The sequence below is a fragment of the Schistocerca gregaria genome, chromosome 8 (assembly GCF_023897955.1).
Source record: "Schistocerca gregaria isolate iqSchGreg1 chromosome 8, iqSchGreg1.2, whole genome shotgun sequence".
NCBI lineage: Eukaryota > Metazoa > Arthropoda > Insecta > Orthoptera > Acrididae > Schistocerca > Schistocerca gregaria.
Window position 1 is genome coordinate 224,969,433 of NC_064927.1, and position 27,418 is coordinate 224,996,850.

The window sequence follows — 27,418 nt, forward strand, 5'->3', positions numbered from 1 at the left end:
TATACTTGTCATAACCCATGCTTTCGTATTAAATGTATATGTGCAGGGGGAAAGCGAAACGATGTGGACTTTTTGTCTTGCCAATTACTAGAGGCACCAACTTTTGTGTTCCACTTGCATTGCAGCTTAACATAACATATCTGCCTCTCTTTGCTGAATTTTCTGCTGTGGCTTTTCTCTCTTCTGAACTCAAGGATTCTGTCAAGCAGACAGTGAATAAATAGACCATTTTCATCTGCATTAAAAATCATTGGGACTACACATTCCAATGATAGATGGAAGAGTTTTCCATGACTCATCAGTTTCAATATTCACACTTCCAGCACTATATTCTTATCCATGGAGTTTCGGTACATGTTTTGACCCAGAAATTAAATCTCGCCCTGTGAGTTAAATGCAGAAGTCAACACTATACTGTACACAAACAAAGAAAGACCAGCAGTTGAGTAACACATACTTTATCATTTATGTCTGACCTTTACATGACCAGTCTTGCCCCAAATCAGCACTTGTTGATTGGTCACAAGTCATCTGAGTTTCAGCCAACCTATACAAACTACAGTACTGTACTGTACTGTACTTTCGTGTGTGAAATTGGTCATTTTTTTGTGACATGCACAGTTGCCGGCACTGAAAACTGCTTCCAAAGTTGAGTGCACTAAGGGGGAAGGAGAAAATGCAAATGATTTGTGTTAACGTGCATTTCATGCAGTTGGAATTAGGACTTCTAAAAATGGATATGCTACACAGGAAAACACGATATGAGGAATGTGTTAATGAGATTCCACTGTGTATCATATGCAACCCAGTAAAATGTAGACTTTCATGGCCGGAAATATCATGTCCATTATGTCAGTAGTGAGCCAGTGGGTGTGTTGGACCTTCCATCGACCTACGGACCCCCTTGAATATGTGTCCCGCAGTCGGAGACGAAACGTTGGGAATTGAGACAAAATTCATCAACCGACCACTGGATAATTATAATGGACACAACCCAGTAAAAGTTAAATTGGTTTTAGTGTGTTCGTAGAGGTGGAATCTGTAGCTGGTGTGTGTCATGTATGTGTATGGGGAAAATATTTGTTCACTGGAACACATCTCCCCATGTTGTCCTTTCTTTCTAGCATGTGCATTTTATGTGGATAAACTTTTTCCTTGCACTTTCAGGATAATTTAACTTAGTTAATGATAATTACTCTTTGTCTATGATAGGAAGATCCTTATTACAAGTGTTGCCAGTAGCCAAGAAGATTGACACTAGTTGGAAGATATTCAGTCGTCTCCAAGCACTGCCAAAGTTAACTAATGAACACATTCTTTTGACAGAATTGCAACATTTTCTTGCTATACTGTGTTGTGTTTGTGTGACTTTTTGTGCTTTATTCACCAGTATTATATTGTAAAATGAGTCTAAATGCTGTCTCTCAGGAAAGAGTGTCTGGAGTTTTAAGAGGCTGAGGATGTTTACAGACCTCAGTTAGGTGATTCACCTAGTATCTCTTGAAAGAAAAGGGTGTAATTTCAATTTTTCGTCATTTTGCAATTTCGTCGGCACCTTCAAATGTGTGCTTACTAGGCCGAAATTAGTAAGAATATGTATTAATCATGTATTATCATTAATGTGTGTATTAAATTACTGCTCAACCATTTTGTTTAGCTCAGTTACATGTGCTGAGGATTGCTATATTTGCAGTGTTTTTGCGCAATGTGTGGCGTCCAGAATGAATGTACAGAAGGCCCCCTACTCATACACACTCCGAATTCTTCATACAAAGTGCCAAAGTGCAGTCTGTGGTTAGCTCCATTAAATCTTTACTTTCGAAATACTATCCAGCAATCTGATAAATATCTTTTTTCTTTTACATAGGATGAGACACAGTGATACCTTGCCTAAAATGGATGGGTCATTCCCAACACTGTAGATGAGCTCTACATTGTTAATAATTGCTCCCAGTTTCTGGAAGCCTTAGCCAGTTTTACAGGGAGAAGACTGCATGGAGATGGGGATGTACGTCTCTGCCAAAAGTTTTAAAATAATAGCTTTTATTTTGTGACGAGCACACAATAAACTAACTGTATTGCCGGAGCATCCTGTCTCTGTATCGTGGTGTATTTGCTCCTTGTGTAGATGTAGACCATCAGGGAAGGTGTCTTAATTTGGAAGAGTGGTGGAATGACAAAACAATGTTCGGTAAATGCTGAGAAGCAGGTGATGGTAATGTGTGTTACTTCTTGGGGTAGCACTTCAGAGAGATTAATTGTTGTAAGCATAAGGTGCAAGAATGGATTTGTCAAGGAAGTGATGTCAGCCGAGGGTGATTACCACAGACACATTAACTCGACAAATTTTGTGAAGTGATTTTCAGATATGGTACTTCCAACTGTTCCACTAGATTCAATATTGTAATGAAAATGCAGCATACCACAGCAGGCAGGTCAACAGAATGTCTACTATGTGTTACCTAAAGATAACAATGTTAAGTGATTGTGAAGCGAGAGAATAGACTCTTGACTATTCATTGAAGGATGAACTGTAATCTAGCAAACTAGCAGAGATGATGTAGTGGACAAAATTGGTGACTACAGTGACCACAAAATAGGCCATTAACCACTGTGTAATTGTGATCTGAACCCCTATAGAATTGGCATGGGCTAAAATAAATTTCAGTGAGCGCAATGTCACAGGTGGCATGTCAAAGGAAATCTGCAGAATCTTGCTCATTCTGCTTTCTTCTGTTACTGCACAGGACTGGAAGGTTGCTGTAGGAAAATAAATCAGCTAGTGCACTGGTACTGGAAGTGAGATTGAGTAATGTAAATGGCCATCAGTACCATGACCTTGGGTGATGATGACGATGATGGTCGATGACAGCAGTGATCTTGAGTGATCAATTGTAAGCATTCTTTGTCATACTTAATTATTCATTTCAATCATTACTGCTGTGATTTGTGGAATAAATTCCAAAAATCAGTCTTCGACCTACAATTCATAATGTTGCATGTTTTACCTCAATCTACTTTTTCTCGTTCTTTCCCGTAAATAAATAACTCGCAGCTTGTAGGAAAAAGTATCTTTCTTTAACAAGCCAACAGAAAAGGTGATTTCTATTTTGATACAAAAACCATTTAAGTTGACAATATCTTGTTGTATGTCACATCTGCTTCTGTATAAGCAAAAACATGGGTAATGTTGCATGTACTGAGGAGTTGGCACTGCTCCACTCACGCAGAAGTCCTGGTGCAGAGGCAAGGTAAGCCTCCTGCCATTCTGGACAGCCACTGCACAGAGAGTCGTCTTGTCGTGGCCAAACAGAACTTATCATTTACTGGTGTGCATCTTACATAAATGATTGTACTGCTCGTCCCATAGTTTTTATTTCGTGCAGAATTAGCTGTTGCCATGATTAAAAGCAGTTACAGTGTTAGTCATTCCAGCCATTTGTCTGTGTTGTATATTTTTTTTTTCTCGCAGACTCTAAACTATATTAATACAGTTTTGTGTGGTTATTCTCAAGGTTTCTTTTTGTAACTAAAAATAAAATTAAATTTACTATTTTGATTTTTAGAAATAAATTTTCACATCTATGCTAAAATTTTTAGGGAAAATACTATCCAAAGTTGTATAGGTTAACTACCATCTATAGCAACTTTAATAATAGTCTTATTCAGACCAGACCAGACGTGTTTCACTTTATTGTAAAGCATCGTCAGTTGTCAGGATTTTGTTGAATATTCCATTATTCTTCATTTCCTTAAGTTTGTGTACAATATTTGTGTTTGCACACAGCACTTTCACTGCAATATGCAAAATGACAAGAGGATAGTGAACATAATTGTAAATATGTTAAGTGCAGTGGAATAAACAACAAAAAGTTTGTCCACTGAAGACAATAAAGCAACATGCGTCTGGTCTGGCCTGAATAAGACTTTTATTACAGTTGCTAAAGATGGCAATTAACCTATATGTGCAACTATGAAAAGAGGCCAAAAAAGCAAAGAAATACAAACCATTTATTGTGCATGGTGACAGACTTTTTTCTTTTGCAGTGCTCTTGCATAGTGATGTTCTGCTGTTGCAGTGATGTGGTGGTTCAGCCGTACAACTCGCTGTTGACACTGAAAAGACTGACTCAGAATGCAGACTGTGTTGTTGTGTTGGACAACACAGCTCTTAACCGCATTGCTACTGACAGATTGCATATACAGAATCCCTCATTTGCACAGATTAACACACTCGTTTCAACTATCATGTCTGTTTCTACAACAACACTCAGGTCAGTATCTTATGTTGCAGATCAGATTATGAGTGAAAGAACAGAATGTCTCTGGATGGCACAGTAATTGTGTTGATATCAATGCTGTTTTGTTAATATTACATTGGTACATATTGCACATTAACATACGTCAATTAAATTTCAAAAGAGTTTTGCTCATAAGACTTTTCAAAATAAGTTTGTTGTGTTTTGAATTCAAACAGGTAAAGTTGGGCATTGTGTTACTTTTTATGTTCTTTTTCTCCCACCATTGATAGTGAAACCAATGTTGAGGAATGTATCTATGGAGTATGCATGTTCATTTACAAAAATTAAGAAATGGCCACTCTGGGCACCTATTAAAATGTATTTATACTTCTGAAGATGATCCATCTGAAGTGTGTCCCAAACCTGCAATCAATGATCAAAACACTGAGAAAGTGCACACTATAGTACTGGACATTCAGTGATTAAATTTGCATTAAATAGCTGATGCCAACAGCATACCAGAAGAGTACACTATATTCCATGTGAAGAGTCAGCTGTAGGATAATATTGTATGAATACCATATTTGCCCAATGCTGGCCAAATTCAAGTTTTGGAGATGGGCATGGCAATGATTCAGTTGTTTTAAAAAGAACTGTATTTGTGTACTGATATGTTGCCTTGGCTAAGATGCGGGTTAAGCACTTCAAACCAACCACTTGGAGGCTTTAAACCAATGGTCCTGGAGCAAAAACTGCAAATCTAGTCACACCAGCTAGATAAGTTATGGCTACTGTTTTCTGAGTTGCAAAAGATATTCTTTTTATTGATTATTTTGCAAATAGACTATCAGGAACAGGCAAATAATATGGAAGTTTCCTCAACCAACTGGGTGGAAAAAGTATGAGAAAAGCCACAGATTACAAAAAAAAAGTGATCTTATTTTACCATGTGGACAATATACATGCTACATGCTGAAGGAGCAGCTTTATCACTGGCAAAACTGAATTATTGAAATGCTTCTCCTCTTCACCAGACTCAACATTCTCCAACTGGCATCTATTCCCAGTCCTAAAGAAATTTGTGGCTGGAAAACAATTTGACCCTAATGAAGGGGGAGTGATAGCCCTATATAGGTATTTTGCAGGCCTTAAATAATTATTCTTAAGTGTGTGTGATTTAGTCAAAGAAAAAACTGCTGGACACAGTGCAGTGACCCAACACATGAGTATCGTTTATATTTCACTTAATATACATTGTTTCAGTGCCAGGCCAAAAATATATCGGTTGGTGAATAATGCTTCAAAATTATGGTCTAGTAATTTAATTTATTGTCACACTACAGTAAAGTAAGCAAAATGACTGATTAGCTTACTTGTTTATAAGTAAAGATGATATTGGTAACACACAGACTTGTCAGAATGTTTTGTAAAAGCAGGTGTAACTACACTGTTTGGAAGAAAGAGAAAGTCGTGGAAAGGAGAAAGAGTTGGAACAATATCTATAAATAAAAATATGAAGAGGAACATATTACATTTTCAATTTTTTTATAGACAATGGACTCCATTATGTCAGAGCTGTCTTGTGCATGTGTAGAAGAAGGAATGTTGGGGGGAGGAGGAGGGGGGAAGAATCAGGAAGTAGATATTAAAATGGAGGAAGAGATGAGATAAAAGAAACATCACACCAGGTAAAAAAGAAAAGAGAAGAAACCATTTTAGACAAAAAATAATGCCAGTAAAAATGTTGATAATAGGATCAAAGGCAAAGGTAGGTAGAGAGCTGTGGGAAGGGTCATTCCATATCAAGTGGCCTCTATACTAAACAGTCTCCAGTTTTAATGAAATTTTTACAAGGTGTGCATATAGCTCTTATATGAAGGCATGCCAAATTACCAGCTTTATAATTAGTATTGTGGCCTCATTAGCCATGCTCTTGTAAAATCCAGTTTTCCTGTCCGATATGAATAAATCACAAAGTTTGCTCTACTGTAGCTCCTGGTCTAAGGGAGCTCCCATGCTGAAACTTGATTCTGCTCAATTTCTTAGGTACAACAGCCTAGTTGCTGAACATGTACCCAGTGTATGGCAGATTTATCACAATTTGCGATCAGAGTAACTCATAAATCTTGTTGACATATTTGTACTGTGTTTTGGCTATTTGTATATTGAGAGAATGACTTTCTAACGCTGTTGTTTTTTCTCATTTGCAACCGGCCAGCATGCCATAAGGCTGTGCTACAAGTGGCACCTTGATAAGCAAATCAAGCTATCCAAGATTTAAAGTTGATTCAAAATATATCTTCATCAATTTTTGTCTGAGTTTCAAAGGGCTGCGTCTCAAAAGCTCATTTTGTTTGGTGAGGGAAAGTTTCATTTTTTAGACAAAGCAGTTAAAAAATAATAGTTTTCAAAAACATGTTTTGACTATTATGAGCGAAGAATGTGTGGTTTTGTGTGAATATGTATATTTGTAACAGATGTAATACATTTTAAAGCTTTTATTACTTGATTTTCTTTTTCTTCAGGTAAAAATTAATTTGCTCAGCACTTGACTTTTAGAAATATTTATTTGTTCATTTAGGTTGTTTCTGTGCTATTTCAGAATTTACCGTAACACTTTTCACCATTTATGAACATACGTTTTATTCAGCTCAAATATCCAGTGTTTTTACATTTAATAGTTGAAAACATTCAAGTGGAAACTAGAGACAAACTGTAGCTTGCTGGATGTTAAAGACAACAGTATAACATTTGTTTTGGCAATAATTCTGCATGCCACCTACGATGGCATTTGCATCTCAAAAAGTTTTCAAAGCAACAGAGTTTTCAGCATAACAGCAACAATTACTTAATTTAAGAAGTGAATTAAGTCTTGTTGCAAAATTCCCAAATATGCTTTCATCATAAAGCGTTACTTCTGATAGGTATGAACTTCTACACAATTTATGTTGTTTTAAATAATCATTTTGCGAAAAAGGGCTTATGGGTTGTTATTTTGGAATCGCTGATCAGTTGAAAGCCACAAAGAGAGCAATGGTAAACCACGTCAGGAAATATGTTCAACACATCGATAATAGTTTGCACCCAAATAACCGTTACAACAAAAGTCATATTCGTCGCAGCCAGAAGATGAAGCAGAGGAAGTAAATGCATCGGAATAACTTGTTACATGCCTAACTGCTATTGGGAGCTCTGCTCTGAAATTTCAACAGGACTGACAGAGGTTATGAAAAAAGGAAGGCAAGTGAAAAGCTTGCACAAAACATTCTGCTGCTTGGGGCGAAAAAAATTTCAAACGTCTAATATGGAAGAAAGTTTGTGATTGTCGGAGCAGATAGTAAAATTGCAGATTTTGACATTACCACCTCAAAGTTGGACAATAAAAGAAGTGATGGCAGAGTTTGATGTTCCAGAAACAATGAAAGCTTCTAGGAAGTTAAAGGCTGAAAACTATGCGCAAGTACTACCAAAGAATAAATATGACAAAAAAGATTCCAGAGGCTGTGTGCAGGAAAAAAGACTTTCTGTTTATTAGAGTAGATGGAAAGTAATTTTCAGTGCTGAAGTATTTGTTGTCTGAGAGAAATAATTGCTGCTTATGTACTTCAAAATGAACAGGAAATTGGATTGTCTACATTCCGTGACTTTAGACCAAAATAGTGAATTGCAGTGGGAATTATGGGAACACATTCAGCCTGTTTCTGTACTATTCACCAAAATGTAACACAGACAGCTACAATCAGTCCAATTAAAGAAGATTACAAAAGTTTAACTGCTAAAGCAGTGTGTAATTTAGAATCCAAAGAGTGTATGCTGAATATTTTCACCTGAAAAAATTTGACTATTCATAGACGGTGAAAAGTGCTGTTGTGAATTCCAATATAGCACAAAAACAAACTAAAATAATTTCCTCATTATTCATTTGTACCGCTAGCAAAAAAGTACTTACCAAAACAATACGTCAACAAAAGAGTGCTATTTTTGAAAAATGTTTAGCTACCTGGATCTGCATCGTTGTCTTCAGGTTCCACACATAAAAATGGACACAGGTAAACACAAGCACTGTTCACAACTCATTGTGCAACACAACATCTAGATTCTATTCTCGAGTTTTTCAACTCAAGAGAACAGTCCCAACAATCAGTCATAACAATTCACACAAACTACTCAATCAATTATCTTGGAGTCCTTCATATTCTCTTCTTCAACTGAATTAGGTTGCTTCCAGGTCCTTCCGTGTCAAGTGGCCTGAAATAAGGTTCTCACTCGACTGTCTCCGATTTTGACAAAATTTTTTCCAATATCTACATATAGCTCTTACATAAAAGCACCCAAATTACAGCTTGATAAGTACTCTGGTATGCTCACTTGCCATGCTTATGTGAAAACCACTTTTTCTGTATCACAATGGATATGAATAAATCACAAAGTTAGCTTTACTGTTGCTGCTGATCTACGGGGACTCCCATGCTGGAATTCTGTGACTGCTCAACGTTTTTGCTACAACAGTCTAGTTGTGGGACATGTACCCCATGTACAGCAGATTTATTAATTTGCTGTCAAAGTAGCTCAAAAATCTAACTTTAACAAATTTGGGTCATATTTTGATTACTTGTTCAGTAGGATAAATTGGCTTTCTATGCCATTTTTCTTTCCTCACTTGCAACCAGCCTGCACGTCATAAGGCCGTGGAAGTGGCACCTTGATTACTCAAATAATTACTGACAGATTAAAGATAGATTAAAATCAATTCAAAAAAATTCCTACACCTATTTTTGTCTGATTTTCGAAAGGCTGTATCTCAAAACGGTCATCTCGAATTCGATTTTTCTTTACACCCATGAAAAAGGCTAATTTTGTTTGATCAGGAAAAGTTTGTTTCATTTTTGAGACAAACCAGCTCAGAGATGAAGTGTTGGAATGGCATTACTGGCCAGGAGACCCCAACATGGGCTGTTCGGCCACCTTTGTGCAAGTCTTTTTATTTGATATCACTTAGGTAACATGTATGTATGTATGTTTTTGATGATGATGATGACAAAACAGGGAATTTAACCCGGACCCTCTGCATGGCAGTCAGCCCAAGTGACCACTCAGCTACAGAGGAATAAAGATGTCGAAAAACATGTTTTGGCTGCTATTAGGTATGAAGCATGGCAGGTCAAAGGCTGAGCAACACTACTTTTATTTTCAGAATAACAAAGGCGAGTAATAATAACTTCAACAAATGTTGCATCATTTCCCAATGTGCCTAGTCACAAAATGTCCACAAATGCTTCACACCTAATAGCGGCCAAAACATGTTTTTCAACATCTTAATTCCTCTGTAGTTGAGTGGTCACTGTGGCTGACTGCCATGCAGGGGTTTTGGGTTAAATTCCAGTTTTGTCGTGTTCATCATCATCATCATCAACAACAACAACATACAAGTTGCCAAAGTGACATCAAATAAAGACTTGCACAAAGGTGGCCGAATGCCAGTAATGCCATTCGATCACTTCATCTCTGAGCTGGTTTGCCTAAAAAATGAAACAAACTTTTCCTGATCAAACAAAATTAGCCTTTTTTTTGTGGTGCAAAGAAAAATTGAATTCGAGATGACCGTTTTGAGATACAGCCTTTTGAAAATCAGACAAAAATAGGTGAAGGAATTTTTTGAATTGATTTTAATCTTTGATAGCTCAGTAATTATTTGAGTAATCAAGGTGCCACTTTCACGGCCTTATGACGTTGCTGGCTGGTTGCAAATGAGGAAAGAAAAACGGCATAGAAAACCAGTCTATCTTACTGAACAAGTAGTCGTAACACGACCCAAATTTGTCAAAGTAAGATTTTTAAGCTACTTTGACAGCAAATTGATAAATCTGCTGTACACGGGGTACATGTCCAGCAATTAGACTGCTGTAGCAAAAACGTTGAGCAGAGTCACAGAGTTCCAGCATGGGAGTCCCCGTAGATCAGCAGCAACAGTATGTGATTTATTCATATCCATTGTGATATGGAAAAAGTGGTTTTCGCATAAGCATGGCTAGTGAGCACACCAGACTACTTATCAAGCTGCAATTTGATGTGCTTTTACGTAATAGCTATATGTAGATCTTGGAAAAAAAATTGTCAAAATCGGAGACAGTAGAGTGGGAACCTTGTTTTGGGCCGCTTGACCTGGAAGGACCTGGAAGCAACCTAATTCACTTGAAGAAAGGAATATGAAGGAATCCAAGATAATTGATTGAGTAGTTTGTGTGAGTTGTTATGATTGATTGTTGGAACTGTTCTCTTGAGTTGAAAAACTCTTGAATAGAATCTAGATGTTGTGTTGCATAATAAGTTGTTAATAGTTCTTGTGTTTACCTGTATCCATTTTTATGTTTGGAACCTGAAGATAACGATGCAGATCCAGGTAGCTAAACATTTTTCACAAATAGCATTCTTTAGTTCACATATTGTTTTGGTAAGTCCTTTTTTGCTAGCGGTACAAATGAATAATGAGGAAAGGCTGCCACTACCTATAGTAGGTTGATGAATGGATATATCCCCCTTCTGTTATGGTGACACTGGTTCTGATTACTCAGACCAACATGAATGAGAGAAGAGAGGTGGTATGACAACAAGAGGGGGCTATGGTTAGTGATGTGTGTGGGAAGTTACTGGGGACATAAGAATGGGATGCAGCTGGCTCTCAGTGATAGTAGCATAACGAGGCTGAAAAGGTGATATTGGAGAAAAGAGGGATGGTTTGGAAGAATATGGACAGTGGAAGTAAAAGCTTTGGATAAGGGAGGAGTGGTGTGTAAAATAACAGGAGAAGTAGTATGAGGGTAAGGAACTTCAGAGATGAGCTCTAGTGGCAGATTACTGTACATATTTGTTTCTGAACTTAAGAAGTGTGTCAGACTTTCCCTTACTCTACTGCCCGTCAAATATATAACACTAAGGAGCAACAGCTAACTTGTGTGTGATTTTCAGGTGCTACTTTTCAACATCCTACTCATTTAAGAATACTACAGGTTGGTTCCTTTTGGTACATCATACACACAGTATCAAAACAGTTTAACAATCTCATAACAAGTCATTCACTTGTGACAAGCAAATAGGCAAACTTGATGAGATGCCACAGCAGGATGTGAAAGAATAAACTGATTTCCTCTAGTTGTTCTATTAATCACACACAACTTCTGACTCAAGACAATAATTACAACACTGTTTTATATTTGGGAGAGATTGAAATCTACAATCATGTCAACAGCTATGAAAGTAGGGGAGAGTTTAAAAAGAAATGTTGGTCGATTGCCATAGTTTCTGCTGGTCCTTAAGCCTAATATAGGCTTACATACCTTCGCAGCAGTTTGTTTTCTCTGACAGTAAGATTTCTGCTAACTGAGGCCAACAGCTGCTTTGACTTAGCATGTATTGATGTCAGATAGTTTAGAGCCTGAATATATTGAAAATTATGCTGTACATAAGTTCATAAATTCCAGCAACTCTTAAATTGAATACTAAAGACAAAACTAAAAGCAATCTGCATAATAAAATAAATGAAAACCCAACTTGAGTCATGTTAATCAGTGGTAACACCAAACAGAATCAGAGATGAGTGCTAAGTAATCACAAGTGTTGGTTCATAACACTGATAAGAACAAAATTGATTTTAGAATATGATTTGGTGAGTGTGAAGGATAGTACTAATAATTTTATTATATAACTTTGCATTGTTCAGTATACATAATTGGTTTGTGAATGAAGAATTTAAAACTGCTGCATCTTTTTTGTTCAGGTACCCATCCTACATGAACAACGATCTTATTGGCCTCATAGCTCCATTAATTCCAACACCACGTCTTCATTTTCTGATGACAGGCTATACACCGCTTACAACAGACCAAGAGGTAACTATAAAAATATCTTGGATTTGTAATATTAAGATGTGAAACAAATACTAACAAAGAGATAGAGGGGCTGGCCAGTACTTACCTCAGCTCAGTACAGCCGATAGATACGCAAAAACAACCGAAAATTTACGTTCCTAGCTTTCGGAATAAATGTTCCTTCATCAGGGTGGAGAGAGGGGAAAGAAAGGGAAGAAGGGATTTCCCTTATATATTCATATACTTTAATTCAATTCAGAACATATAACATGTGAGATTGCAGAGATCTCTTCTTTACCCAACTTCCTGCCATGTGATTGATGGGCAGCCAAGCACCCTTTTTCCAATGTGGAGTTGATGTTGATTCCTAGTTATATACTTACTCTTCTAGAGGAAATATAAAATGCAGGCTAGTCAAATTTCTGACTAGCCTGCATTTTATTGGCAGTATTTTAGTAAGCTAGCACAAAAATATACATTACAGTTGCTCACTGCAACAGTTGTCATTCTATTTTGTTACATTCAAGAAATAAAAAAGGAATTTACATTGGGATCATATCAAACCCAGTGGTGTTAGGACCAGTAAAACATCATCTGTGGCAAGAAACCCTGAAAATAGGTTCAAAAATAAGCAGGATGTAATATTTTCTATGTTGGAGGTGTTTCATACATCAGCTGTTCACCATGACAGTCATCATTCTATTTTCATAAACATTTCAGTCAAGATACAAACAAACAGTTTAAATTGGGGTCATACAGACACAAGTGGTATTCACAAGAAGAGGTCCCCAGGAGTGGGATCAAATTATTGAAACCATGTATATGTTGGTGCAGGTGAAGGTCCCAGTTACACCCTGATGCCATTTAACTCTGGTAGGCCTCACTCCCATTTGTGAGTAATCGATGAAGAAAAATGTTTCAAAATTTGATGTGCTGCTCTACAATTTTAAAAAAGAAGCTTTATGTAGACTGGTTGCGAAGTGTAATGGTCATAGTACAAGTCTCGTGTGCAAGAGGTCATGGGTTTGAATCTCCTGAAAAGTTCTTTGAAATTTTTAAATCTTTATTGAAATGACTTTGATCATTATATTTATTCAATTAATTGATTTAAATACATTTATAAATTGCTGTTTCTTTGTCAAATTGTTTTAATCACTATATTAACATTTTCAGGTGCTCTCATTTTTTTCTTCCTATAATTCCTTTGCCACAGACTCTTTGTGCATGTGATTTCCATGTATTAACATCAGTTTAATTTCTTCAGTTTCATCATCTCTTTTGTTTAAAATTTCATCTTTCCTATTTTGTCCACAGTGCAATATGAGTCTGTGTTTTAAATGTTTATGTGACAGTTACCATCCAAAGAAATGAAAATCTTGTAGTGAAAATCACATTTTTTGCACCATCGCACAGTCAACACAAAGAGATTATTTCATATTTTGTTTTTTAACCAACAGACTAACATTTTTTCAAATGTTTAAATATTATGATAAATAAAAATAATTAAGTTCACAAGCACAAAGATTCGAACTGGAAAAAGAAATATAGGAAGAAAAAATGAGAGCAACCGAAAACGTTAATACAGTGACGAAAATGATCAGTCATTTCAGTATTGATGAGATTTAAACCCACAACCTTTTGCATAAGCAGTTGGTACTATAACCATGATGCTACGTGACTGGTCTGTGTAATTTTTCCTTTAAAAAGTAGTAGAGGATTATGTTAAATTCCGAAATTTCATTTTGTCAATTACTTGCAAACAAGGACCCACCAGGGTGTGATACCTGGGACCTTAAACTACCATATCACATAGATGATTCCAAAAAGTGAGCCTGTCCCACTTCTCCTAGTGAGTCCTAAAATCACGAATAAATTTTAATGTGTTTTAAACATAAAAATGAACAAAGCTTCATTGATACAATTGAATAAATCATTGAATAAATAAGTCATAATTGTGAAAATAATAGTTTTGGAAGTAAGGGAGGTACATATTTTCAGTGTGCTTATGTGTCATATTGACCTCAGTGATACTAGGAGGGTTAAACTAGTATACTAAGTCAATGTTTCAGCAAAAGTTTAGTTTATTCGTAGGATCAAAATTTTTAGGGAACATGGTACTTCAGAATCGTAAACATTAATTTGTTCTAGAAAAAAAGGGGGGGTCAACGAAACTAACTGCACTATAGAAATCAGTAGAATGATTTAGAAAACATAGCCAGTAAAGTGGTGTCCAAAAATAATTTGCAAATTTATTTATTCCATGAAAGATATCGAAACAGATACAAATACCCCACTTTGCTACATTTGAAACCGCTGATGTAAACCTGAAGACTCACATATTAGTTGTGGACACACACCTATCATGATGTCAGACTGCTGGAACTGTGAAAATCTGAAACACCAACAAGGACTTGCACGATCTGTGTATTCGGCAGTAATCGATCTGTAAAAAAGTTTGAAATTCAGGAAATTTAAATACACGAGTAACCAAGTTTTTTCCACAACTGAGATAAAATAAATACTGTGATTTGGTTATAGAAAATGTCACTGCAGCTCTTCAGAAATATTCAGTTTCGGATGGTGCGGGCACCAAGGTTCACAACACAAGATGCTCAGCAAAGGATTCGAGAAAATAACAAGTTAGCGATCAGCACGGCATGTAGCAACAACATGCATTGTAGCCAAAGTGTTGATTCTGTGTGTTATAATTTGAATCATCAATAATTTGAATGTAATGACTCCGAAATAACCTTGGAGTTTCGGAGTTAACAAATGCTGTCATGCTAATTCTTGTCAGAGTTCTAATGACTTTTTTCATTGAATATATACTTACTCATTGTGCACGAGTTGATTATATGAACTTAGTATTTCAGGCATTTTCTAGAATTTATGGCATTCAAGGAATAAACACAGTAAAACTTCATTTATACATTTTTCTAACTTTTACGTTTTTTGTGCCCGGGCGAAATATCCACCGTGTGCACAAGTTAATGATGCGGTGCTTCAGAGTGGGTTGCCGGGAAGTGGATTGGTAAGGACAATATTAGACTATAACAAAATTTGATAGTGTAATAAGGAAATTTGTCAAAGTTAGGCATTGGTCAAATTTTCTTTGATCAAATACAGCACCTGGCCTTAGATTTGATCAAAGGAAGCATTCATCTTATGTTTACTGCATGGAGAAATCAACTGCTTGGAGCAGTAGCATTGCTGCAGCTGCCTGTTACAATGTTATCAATACGACTTCCAAATTGACATGGTGCGTCGCACATATAACGAAATTGATAGAAATATTTGAGACAGATGAAGCACTGTGTAGCTTAAGACACCCCTAACACAAAAACAGAATAAAATGTGAGAGCTATAAAAAAAAAATTGCAGATGCTATTGGCCATGAAGTATGGCCAGGATATACCCCCAGGAATATAAAGGAGAAAATTTATAGCTTCTGAAAATATAAAAATTTTTCATGACTGCAGTATGTATTAAATTTATTTGCCTTCACATATTCCTCCTTCAGTGCTTCAAATGTTTCTGGTATTATTTTCGTCAATGTGCTCTGCAGCGTTAGAAAGCCGTACCAATACTGCAAACTAGAGTAGCTAGAAATGACAGTATTACGATAAGTCTGTCTTTTGTGGATTTAGTATTTCTGAGGAATGTGTTCAGATTCATTATATGAGGAGCCACTTTCTTGAGCACATATTGAAATGTACTCTCGTCCATTCCCAAAGGGATTTTCATGTGACTTTGTCCTTGACTTGCAGCTACCATAGCAAATTTTGTTTTAAGTTTCACATCTTGCCTTAAAGTCCACGGCTCCACCCAAGTATGTGTCCTTTTCTTCTGCTTCTCTTGCAAATGCAATTGCAGTGCACGCGACTGCAGACCAGGTATAATTTTACTTACTGCATCGGTGGCGTAGTGTGTTGATGTTGGCAACAACCATTCATTGCTGGGAATTCATTTCACCACGAAGTAAATAATTAAATCTGTTTTTGCTCTGTGGTTGACAGATTCTTGTATGTATCCTTGTCCGCTCAGTAAATTAGTTATACTCATAAAATGAACATTTCATAACAAAACATTTGCATTATATGAAGATGGTGTTGCCAACATCAGCTCACTACACCGCTGTTGCCGTAAGTAAAATTGAAGTGCAGAGAATAGTATTGTCGTTGTCGGCCATTATGAAGGAACTATGGTGAAATATTTGATAACAGTGTAATACCCAGTGGTGGCTGCTGAGGCATTCCATTGGTGGTGCAAAAAAAAAACTTTGTTGGTAGCATGGAACATATTGCGGAATTTTCTCGATAATTTCACAAGATATTATATCAAACAGAAATATAGAGAAACAGAAATAAACATGTACTAAAATAGTGCCCTTCTTATGATAGCAAGTGTTTGTGTGTGTGTTTGTGTGTGTGTGTGTGTGTGTGTGTGTGTGTGTGTGTGTGTGTGTGTGTGTGTGAAAGAGAGAGAGAGAGAGAGAGAGAGAGATAGATAGATTTGCTTTAGCTATCTTTTTCGCATGGCTGCATGAGATATAAAAAATAACACTAACTCCAAGACTCTCTCTCGCATACACAAATGCATGTATCAACAGCACAATTCTTCACTCTTCACAGGGTATGTTCTGTCACTTCAACGTGGCAGTCGTAAGCAGGGGGTGTTTTGATGTATACTTATTTAAGGTGTCGTCGTCGTCGTTGTTGTTGTCTTCAATCCTTAGACTGGTTTGATGCAGCTCTCCATGCTACTCTATCGTGTGCGAGCTTCTTCATCTCCCAGTACCTACTGCAACCTACATCCGTCTGAATCTGCTTGGTTGATTGTTTAAGGTACCAGTGGATATTGGGCCTGAACTACCACTCACCTCAGCTAACAATTGCGCTCTAGCTGTTACCAAATGATTTATGTGCTCCGCTTTGCTTTGAGTTGTGCGTGCTGGTTGTTTCCTTTTCTTATACTGAAATGAGTGCAGGGAGCAATGTTGCTTTGTCACAGGGTTCGAATATGATTCTCTCAACATCAGATGGAATGAGTCATCCATATGTACATTATTACATTGATCCTGCCTACCCAGGAACACAGAACATGGATGTAGTCTGCGAGCCTTGCGAGAGGGAGGTGCGGCTTGTCCCCCCACTCCACTCTTCTCCCCTCGACAGCCAGAACTCCTCATTAGTTTACGTTCGTGCCAACTACCAGAAAAGTGTCCACAACATGAGTGCCAGTACGAGGAATAATAGAGCATGTATAAATTATTCAAACTTGTAATCTAGATTTTGCAAAGCAAATTTAATCAAATTACCAACATTTAAAACTAAAAGCATTGTACTCAACAAAAGCAGAAACTTCAATGACTTTGGGAAGACAGCTTCAAAATAATTAGTAGGAATGGTACAGTAAATAAGTTCGTTGCTCCTCCTTGTTGCCAGTAAATCTATCATCTCAGATTGAAATGTTCAATTTTACACGCGAATGATTTTTCACAGGATAGCATCCCTAAGGCACTCATTCTTCTTTCATGGTGTTCTGTAGGAACCTTTTAATTCTCTTGAGTATTGAAAAGCACCGCTTAGCTTCTGATGTCGAGATAGGTGCCGTGATTAGCAGTGTCATGTTTAACAGTCTTGTAATCGAATGTGTCACAAAGTTCATCCTCTAGAATCAGCGAAAGAAATGCAACTGCTCTCAGTTCAGGCCTAGCTTTCTTTTTTCTGAACCTGATTAAAAAATACATCTGCATGATGCATTATCTTATAGAAAAATTATAGCCAGAAAATGACTTCGTTATCTTGCAGTCTTTTTTTTTTTTTTTTTTTTTTTTTTTTTTTAATGAACCAGCTTTTTCAATAGTAGGAGATAGTTTTATACTCTCGTTTGTTTCAGAGACTTCATAACAGTAATACAATTTTTCTCTGTTTCCTAAAACATCTTTTACTACTCGCGAATGGTAATTCTATCTCGTCACACAAATGGGACAAGCTTTTTTGAATAATGCTATGTAAAACTTTTGATCTCTGTGGCGAGTTATAAAAGGAAAATAATTATCTGAAAGGCATGCATAAAAGACGCGAGCTTTCTGATTAACAGAGGATGCCATAGATATAAAGTTGAACTGATGCGTATAACAATGGATGTAGTTTGCATTTGGTTGTTTATCTTTAATTTCTGAACCCCATTCGACTTGCCACTCACCATGTTTTCAATATTGTAACTCTGAGCTATTAGTTATGCTCATCATTGCCAATTAATGGTTCAATTTCTTTCAGAATACTCTCAGCTATAGAATAAGCATGCTGACTTTCCGGATTAACAAAGTTCCAAAATCTTTCAACAGTTGTTCCTCAACAACATAATGCAAAACAATTACCAATTGAAATTCACAAGACACAGCTGTGCTTTCATCCGCAATTATTGCAACATAATTGGCACATTTTATTTTTTTACGAACTTCATCACGGCTTGCAATGTGCATTGCAGTAGTTCATTCTGAACAGTCTTAGAAATGTCTTTGAACACTGATGCTTGAATGAGATAAACTTGAAGATGTTAATGCAGTTACGCACTGAACTGAATTACCTCACGAAAAACCACCTTACTTTGAGATGCATCAGATTCAGCGTCATCCCTGATAGCCAGTTCCAAAGCACCACAGAACCGAATATATGTATATTCTTTTCTACACATTTGTTGTGGCTGTCGGTTGTTTGTCTATATTGTGAATCTGATTTCTGCTGAATGTTGGTTTTCTCTAGAAATGAAAGACTAAGCATGTTATTCGTGTGTCTCTTTGACATTTCATGAACTTTCATTTTAGACAATATAAGCCCAATATCAGTTATTCTGGTCTTACACCAATTAATATCTCTTCCCCCCTCCCACATAACACACAAGGAAAACAAAAAACAGCGTTTCTTTCTTCACAACCACAGATCCATTTCTGCTTTTGGTAAATTTCTGGATTGAACTTAGGGCATCGAATTTTTGTTTGCTGCTAGAGATTCAAATTTGGGAGTGGCCTACCTAGTGTTTTTTATCTGAGAGTCCTGTCACTAAATGGCATTTGTAATAGCTCATTTACTTTGTTCATGTTTGCTATTTTCACAGTCAACTGAATTTTCCCTTAAAGATAACACTGTGCAGACAGCTATATATGGTCAATTACCTGACCTTGCAATAACTACGATGTGTTTGTAGAGAACTATAATACACAAACATAACGAGTATAAACAGAAATACTACACCTTTGTTTGGAAAACAAATGCTCAACCGGTGGTGAATATGTTGGTGTGTGGTTTTTTTTTTTTCCGGTAGCAGTAGCCCAGCTGTTGTGAAATATACATATAGCTAATTATAATGATGTTTAAGTGAATCATTTCTGTATTCAATTTAATTAAGCATTAATTAGCATTTAGGAATGCATTAGCATTAACTAGCATAAAGATTGTAAAACTGGATTACAAGATATTTGCATACCGATGTATTCTAACATGCTCGCTAGATGGCAAATAGTGCTTTTACAGGTCCTGCACTTTACTGCTCTGTGGCAGAAAGAGTGTGAAGCTTCGAGCCATACTAGCTATGGCACTTCCTCTCATAATAAGAAGTGTGCAGAAACAAACAGCTGAGCCTTTCACACAGTCCTTATGAGGGCAGATGGTGGCAATCTGCAGTTAGGCTCCAAGCTTCAGAAAACTACTGCAAAAGCGTGCGCCGTAAAACATGCCTCTTCAAATCAGAAAATACATACTCCAAAACAATGTTTTATGCGCAGTTTGCATAAATTTCTCTTTATTTCGTTTTTATACAAGTGGTGCCATGGCACAGTGGCACTACCTCAGAAGTCGCTCCTGGTAATAGCCGGGATTTACATTTTTCTTTATATCTTTGTTAAGTATGGTACGTAGTAAGCCTATGTAATGTTTGGAGAATGTAACTTTTTATTTACTGGATTTTTCAATTGTTTTTACCAATTAATTTGATAGTATGGTGCTATTTTTCATATATACGTTTTTCACACTTATGCCCCTCCAACCTGTAATTTGTTGAAAAAGTATAAATGAAGTTTTACTGTATGTTGGTGCTTGTTGTAATTGCATGGAAACTTAAATATATATGCAGTCGGTGTGATTGTATCAATATTCTGATTGTGAAAACAAGATTAAAATATAGAGCAATGACCTAGTTGTAGACCCTTTTTCAGTGCATCCTGGGGTAATATTTTAATGCCGACCCTCCATGTTTATAAGGAGTAGCTGCTGACAAAAATTTGTTGGCAGTAAGGCACAAGTTATTTGAAATCGGCAGCTACTCTGAAAGGTAGAGGTGTGTGTGTGTGTGTGTGTGTGTGTGTGTGTGTGTGTGTGTGTGTGTGTGTGTGTGTAATAATTTCCATTGTAAAATCATTGAAATAAAGTATTCTAGTATTTTAATAATAATGAGTCATCAATTGGTTTTAGGCAGCATCTGTAAGGAAAACTACTGTATTAGATGTTATGAGGCGTCTTCTTCAACCAAAAAACATGATGGTATCAACTGTCCATGACCGTACTTCAGCACATTGCTACATCTCTATACTGAATATCATACAGGTTAGTATTTGGCTGCTGTGGCTCCTTGTTTATTAATGTAATTTTTTGCATAATGTGTGTAATTGTTTAACTTTGGGAAGTACTTGGTTCTTTTCAAAATTAACAGTGAGACTCCATGTTGCCAAAGAGTTCCATGAAGGTTGATTCTGATATATTTACATGTGTCACATCCAGAGGAAAGACTGATATGTAAGGAAGAACAACAACTTGCATGTAGGAAAACAGATACACACACACACACACAAAAAGGTACTGATAATTTTAGCTGTACCTTCAAACTTTTATTTATTTCGAAGTACACATACAGAGCCATCATTTCCTCTCATGCTGAAGTCTGACTGGGCAGAGAGGACTGGGGGACTGCATTCGCATGTAGGCGCTTTAACATGTGTTGCAGGTAACATAATTGCATTCCAAATGAAGTTTTTGACGCAGTAAAATGACTTTAGTTTAGGTGAAAAGAGATTAACTACTTAAATAAAAATCAGTTTGTAATATACAATGGAAAATCCAAGGTGCAATAATGGCGATATAACGAGGAGGGGACATTGCTACTCACCATATAATTGAGATGTTGAGCCACAGACAGGCACAACACAAAGACTGCTTAACAGTGAGCTTTTGACCAAAAGGCCTTCTTCTAAAGTACACACACACACACACACACACACACACACACACACACACACACACTCATGCAAGTACAACTCACAAACACATGTCCAATGTCTCTGTCTGCTGAGGCTGGACTGCAAGCAACTGCCCATGTTAGGAGAAACAATCTGAGTGATGGGAGTAAGGAGGCGGCATGGGCAGGGAGAGGCATGGCAGAGTGGGGGTGGGGTTCGGTAAATTACTGCTTGTGGGAGAGATGTGTTGGGAACGGGGTAGGGCAGGGGAGAGGAAGGGGGTTAAGGATGTGGCAAAGGAGAGAAATGAGAAATAAAGAGACTGTGGGTGCTTTTGTAGAATATAAGGCTGTGTAGTGCTGGAGTGGGAGTTGAGTAGGGTGATAGGTGGGTTGGACAGTTACAAAGGTTTAAGTCGGGGGGGGGGGGGGGGAGGGGGGGGTTACGGGAATGTAGGATATATTGTAGGTAAGAGTTTTCACATGCACAATACTATGGTCTCCTTCTTACCCCATCAACCAGATTGATTGTCTATCATGCACAGTTGCTCGCACACCGACCTTGCTGGCCAGAGTCAATGGTTGTTATTTAGTAGGCTTTTTGCTATACTTGTCTGTGACTCAGCATTGCCAATATGTGGTGAGTAGCAATCTATTCTTTTTTATAGTGTCAATTTGTAATAGACCACATTTTTAAATGGGGAATAAAAACTGTATAATTTCTTGTAGTCCAATACAAATTCCTAACTGCATACATATAGTCCTGAAAAAGTGTGACTGTCGATTTTTAATAGCTGTGGAAATACTTGTAAGATATATGGCAAAAGATTTGGGGCGCATAAAATGGATAATAGTAAGGAGGTGAACTATTCATTCATCATTCATGTATTGCATGTACCCCATGTTTTTCATTTCAAATCATACAAATATTTTCAAAGCTACTGAAAGTTCACAAGCACAAATTTTTAAGATTACCTGTATGGAGTGAGGAGAAATTGTTTTCTACCTCTTAGTCTGATTTAAAAAGATGGTGTATAAAAACTTACTTTTTGTTTAAATAATTATTCTCTCTCTCTCTCTCTCTCTCTCTCTCTCTCTCTCTCTCTCTCTCTCTCTCTCTCTCTGTGCATGTGCGCGCGCGCGTTCCCACAGAGATTTTGAACATTTTGATGAGTACAACGGAAATGTGGTAAATTGCAGGTTTATTTCAGTTTCTCTTCACCTAAGTCAACCAATGTAATGCATTCATCTCGTGAAAAGATCTTGGAAGTAAAAATTAGAGTGACGGGAGCTGACGTTGGGACTTGCCAGCAGTTATTCTTCTCATGAATCGTTTACAATTGGAATAGGAAAACAGCAGTTGTACATAACTTAACATCCCCACACACCAACAGAGAAATGAGCTAATATTACATATATTAAAATGTTAAAGGGTGTTAAATTTAGCACATCAAAATAAATTTCGCACTGAATTATTGGGCAAGAGGTGTTAAAGGGGTTTGCTTTTAATTGTTTTGACACTTCTTAAAATCTGGAATGTTAATGAAAGCAGAAGTGTAATCGAGATAGAAAGATTAGCTTTCAAAAGCTGTGTGTGGAATATGAGGTATGTCTCGCTAAGCGATGGAAATATTCTCTACCAAAGAAATCTTGATTTATGTTGTCTGTTCTTTTCTTAAATTTTTGCAAGCTAAAGTGCAGGATAAGGTTTTATAGAACTATTCCTTACTTGCGTTGTGTGATCTTACACAAATATTACCCATTGAAACTTAAAAGGAATCGAGGATATAATATAATATAATATAATCGGGTGTATGAGGATTAGAAAGCAGAAGAGACACTACTGCACAGTAGACAGGTCCATAAAAGATATGATGATGTGCCAACACACCCAGTGTTGCCTCCTAACTGTGGCAAAGTGAGAAAAATATTGATCTTGATCAGAGTAGGTGGTGGAGATATGCAAGAGGTGTAGTGCTATGTGTAAACACATAAAGAAGATGTAGGTGGCAGCTATACAGGATAGTTAGGTCTACGATAGGAGTTTATTAGGAATGTTGTGAAAAATGGTATATGGGAAGGTGGAAGATAAAAGAGAGAGGGAGGAATAAAACACAGATGAACTAAGGCGGAGTTGCAACAAGAAAAATGTGAAGCTGCTCTGGATGCAAGAGGTCAGCATGGACTAGTAACAGGTGAAGGGGTGGAAGACACTGATTTGTGGTTATTGAGGCTATGGGAAAGGTGCCGCACCTTTCCATATCTGAAATAGCTGATACTGGGCAAGGATTGGGAATTGGACGACACAGATATTGAAGCACGCATTGAACTCTAAATCTGCGCTTCAGGGAGTCTCCTTACAGTGTTTTGTGGAAAGTATTTCATGCTGCATTATTATTGTGTCCCGTTTTGTTCCATTATAAATGGTGCACAGAAAGAATGACTGTCATTAATTCTCCGTATGACGTCTCCCATCTCAGCTCTACTATTACATGATTTCCCTTTCTTATTTCAATTCCTTCAGTTCCCCCTTTATGCTATTTCTTCACCTTCTCTGTAACCATGATATCAAGGAGCAGGCCATGCACATTCTTAACACTGAAACAGAGTTGGCATAATCTGTCCTGAAATATGAGACATTTTTGGTAAAACAAAATGGAAATTATGGATTGCTACTCACTACATAGAGGTGGCACTGAGTTGTAGAAAGGCACAGTGAAAAAGAATACTAGAAATATTCAGCTTTCGGACTAAGTCCTTTGTCAGAAGTAGAAAAACTCTAATATGTTAACACAAGCACAACTCACACACGTGGCCACTGATACCATCTCTATATGATAAGTCTATCCTTTCCACACTGTTGTTATTCTATCTTCGACTTCCCACTGTTTTTGTTACACTGTATATTGTAGAAATTTTTAAACAAGCTTCCATCTGCTTACTTCACGCAAATGACAAATGTGACTCCCAGTCTTGTGGTCTTAATGCATGTCTTACTTACATTTATCCCCTTCATCCACCAAGCTGTTGTAGAGCTTACTGACAAAGTTGTAGCGTATAGGTAGAATTGTCATAGTACAAAGAAAAATTGAGTAGTTGGTTAGTAATGTACATGCCAGTCTAATCCCCAGCAATGGGAAAACAAAAAAATTGTGACATCCATCAATTCAAATATAATCAGGGCTTTTCTTACTCTATTTATGTTTTCCCGGCAGTTTCTTACAGTTAGTATACTTTAAACTTGGGCTTAAGAAATATCATTAGTAGTGTGGAAGAGACCCATTGTGTATGACAGTGGCATTAGAAAATTTTAAAGACTTGTATCATAACATAGTTATCAAGAGTCTTTATTTTGTGCAATTAGTGTAACACTGTAGGCTAATTATGTAAAATAAAAAATTGAGATTGAGAAAAGCATTAAAATTATGTTGACACAGAGAGATTAACAAGTACTTTCCTTTAGAAGGTGCAGTTCCCAGTACTATTCCTTAATCTTTGCTTAGTGTCTTGTTTTCAGTTATTATCCATCTTAACTTACAGCTGAAACAATCTGCCTCTCCTTTTCAGTGTGCTGCCAATCACTTGGTGTGTGTTAATGTTATTATTGGTACTTGTCGCTTGTGAAACTAGTAGTGACCAGTTTTTCTGTCTCTTTTGTTTCAATAGATATTTTAAAATAGAATGTGAATATAAATAATAGAAGGCACAAAGATAACAACTCGGTGTATAGTTACAGCATTGAGTCATCTGTAGGCAAGACTTTAGAAAGTTCATTGGGTTACCTTCCATTAAGAAGCGACTGTTATGTGATTTATAAATTATAGAGCGCAGCAACCAGTCGTCTTTTTTTATTATAATGTTTTTTTAATTGCACAAATCCAGATTTCGTCTAGTGCCTACCTGCTATCAGTGCACTATTTTCTAATGTTGATGCATGTGATGTTTGTGTTGTTCGGGCGTCAGTCACAGTTCTTTGAATACTACATTCGGAAGTTGCTTACCTTGTGGATGGAAGCTTTCATTTATCATATTTGCCATGGGATTGCCTTGTGTCCTCTGTTTTTGGTTGTTGTCCTGTGTTCTACAATTTAGACCTGTAGAACGAGCTATTCTCTCAGTTGTTGATATACACACAAACTGCTGTACTCCTTCAGTTATTTCTATTCCACCAAGAACATTCTTTCCATATTTATGAATGTATTGTTAAACATGTACAGAATCTGCTTTCCATTAGTTATTTTCATAGCAATTGAAAAGTATAATTATTTTCAGGGAGAAGTAGATCCAACCCAAGTACATAAGTCACTACAACGTATCAGAGAGCGAAAGTTGGCAAATTTCATTCCATGGGGCCCTGCGAGTATACAGGTTGCTCTTTCCAGGAAGTCTCCTTATATTCAAAGTGCACATCGTGTGTCTGGTCTCATGTTAGCCAACCACACAAATATTTCATCAGTAAGTATGTTGTTGTTGTTTCTTCACTAGTTGAAACGTTAGTAAGGTAAAAGCTTTAGTTACTGCATGCTTTGTTATGTAGTTTAGATGCATTACTTCCTTCATTTTTAAGTTCTTCTTTTTCTTCTTCTTCAGTGTGGGAACTGTTGCAACTTATTTAAAAACATTTGTTGTTGCATCCCTTTATTTAACTTATTCATGGCACCTACCCCATTTTGTAGTAATGGTTAATGTGGTCAAATGCTGGAAGCCAAAAGTGAACATAATCAGTAGTATATGAACCATGATTGAGCAAGCCACACAGCACAGCAATACTGTGGAGAGTTTGAAATTATTACTTTGCTTCCGTTACAAAGAAAAGGAGCTATAATTTGAGTGCAGTAGGGACAGTCATGCCACTGGGCCCCTAAATTTGCAAAAAGTAGAATGATAAATCGCATAAAAATATCTCTCTCTCTCTCTCTCTCTCAAAAATATTGTTCAACAACAGTTGATTAACCATAACTTTATTATTGACAACTTCGTTATTAATATTGCTGTATTAACCTTAAACACTCCCATGAACCATGGACCTAGCCATTGGTGGGGAGGCTTGCGTGCCTCAGCGATACGGATAGCCATACCGTAGGTGCAACTACAACGGAGGGGTATCTGTTGAGAGGCCAGACAAACATGTGGTTTCTGAAGAGGGGCAGCAGCCTTTTCAGTAGTTGCGGGGGCAACAGTCTGGATGGCTGACTGATCTGGCCTTGTAACACTAACCAAAACAGCCTTGCTGTGCTAATACTGCGAATGGCTGAAAGCAAGGGGAAACCACAGCCGTAATTTTTCCCGAGGGCATGCAGCTTTACTGTATGGTTAAATGATGATGGCGTTCTCTTGGGTAAAATATTGCGTAGGTAAGATAGTCCCCCATTTGGATCTCCAGGCGGGGACTACTCAAGAGGATGTCATTATCAGGAGAAAGAAAACTGCCATTCTACGGATCGGGGCGTGGAATGCCCGATCCCTTAATCGGGCAGGTAGGTTAGAAAATTTAAAAAGGGAAATGGATAGGTTAAAGTTAAATGTAGCGGGAATTAGTGAAGTTCTGTTGCAGGAGGAACAAGACTTCTGGTCAGGTGACCACAGGGTTATAAACACAAAATCAAATAGGGGCAATGCAGGAGTAGGTTTAATAATGAATAGGAAAATAGGAATGTGGGTAAGGTACTACAAACAGCATAGTGAACGCATTATTGTGGCCAAGATAGATACGAATCCCACGCCTACCACAGTAGTACAAATTTATATGCAAACTGGCTCTGCAGATGATGAAGAAATGTATGATGAAATAAAAGAAATTATTCAGATAGTGAAGGGAGACTAAAATTTAATAGTCATTGGTGACTGGAATTCGTCGGTAGGAAAAGGGAGAGAAGGAAATGTAGTAGGTGAATATGGATTGAGGCTAAGAAATGAAAGAGGAAGCCGTCTGTTAGAATTTTGCACAGAGCACAACTTAATCATAGCTAACACTTGGTTCAAGAATCATAAAAGAAGGTCGTATACATGGAAGAAGCCTGGAGATACTGTCAGGTTTGAGATAGATTATATAATGGTACGACAGAGATATAGGAATCAGGT

General features: G+C 37.1%; 1 protein-coding gene across 8 annotated transcripts in view; it reads left to right on the forward strand.

Moving 5' to 3' along the window:
* The window catches only part of LOC126285388 (tubulin gamma-1 chain), a 64,761-nt gene that overhangs the window by 22,567 nt on the left and 14,776 nt on the right, over window positions 1-27,418 (forward strand). For 6 of the 8 annotated variants that reach the window (XM_049984728.1, XM_049984727.1, XM_049984732.1 and 3 more), the window contains 4 exons: window positions 4,080-4,274; window positions 12,016-12,127; window positions 20,578-20,709; window positions 25,610-25,792. In XM_049984728.1, the coding sequence (XP_049840685.1) occupies window positions 4,080-4,274; window positions 12,016-12,127; window positions 20,578-20,709; window positions 25,610-25,792 (622 nt within the window). The remainder of the gene's footprint in view (window positions 1-4,079; window positions 4,275-12,015; window positions 12,128-20,577; window positions 20,710-25,609; window positions 25,793-27,418) is intronic. The other 2 variants (XM_049984731.1, XM_049984730.1) reach the window with 1 other exon arrangement.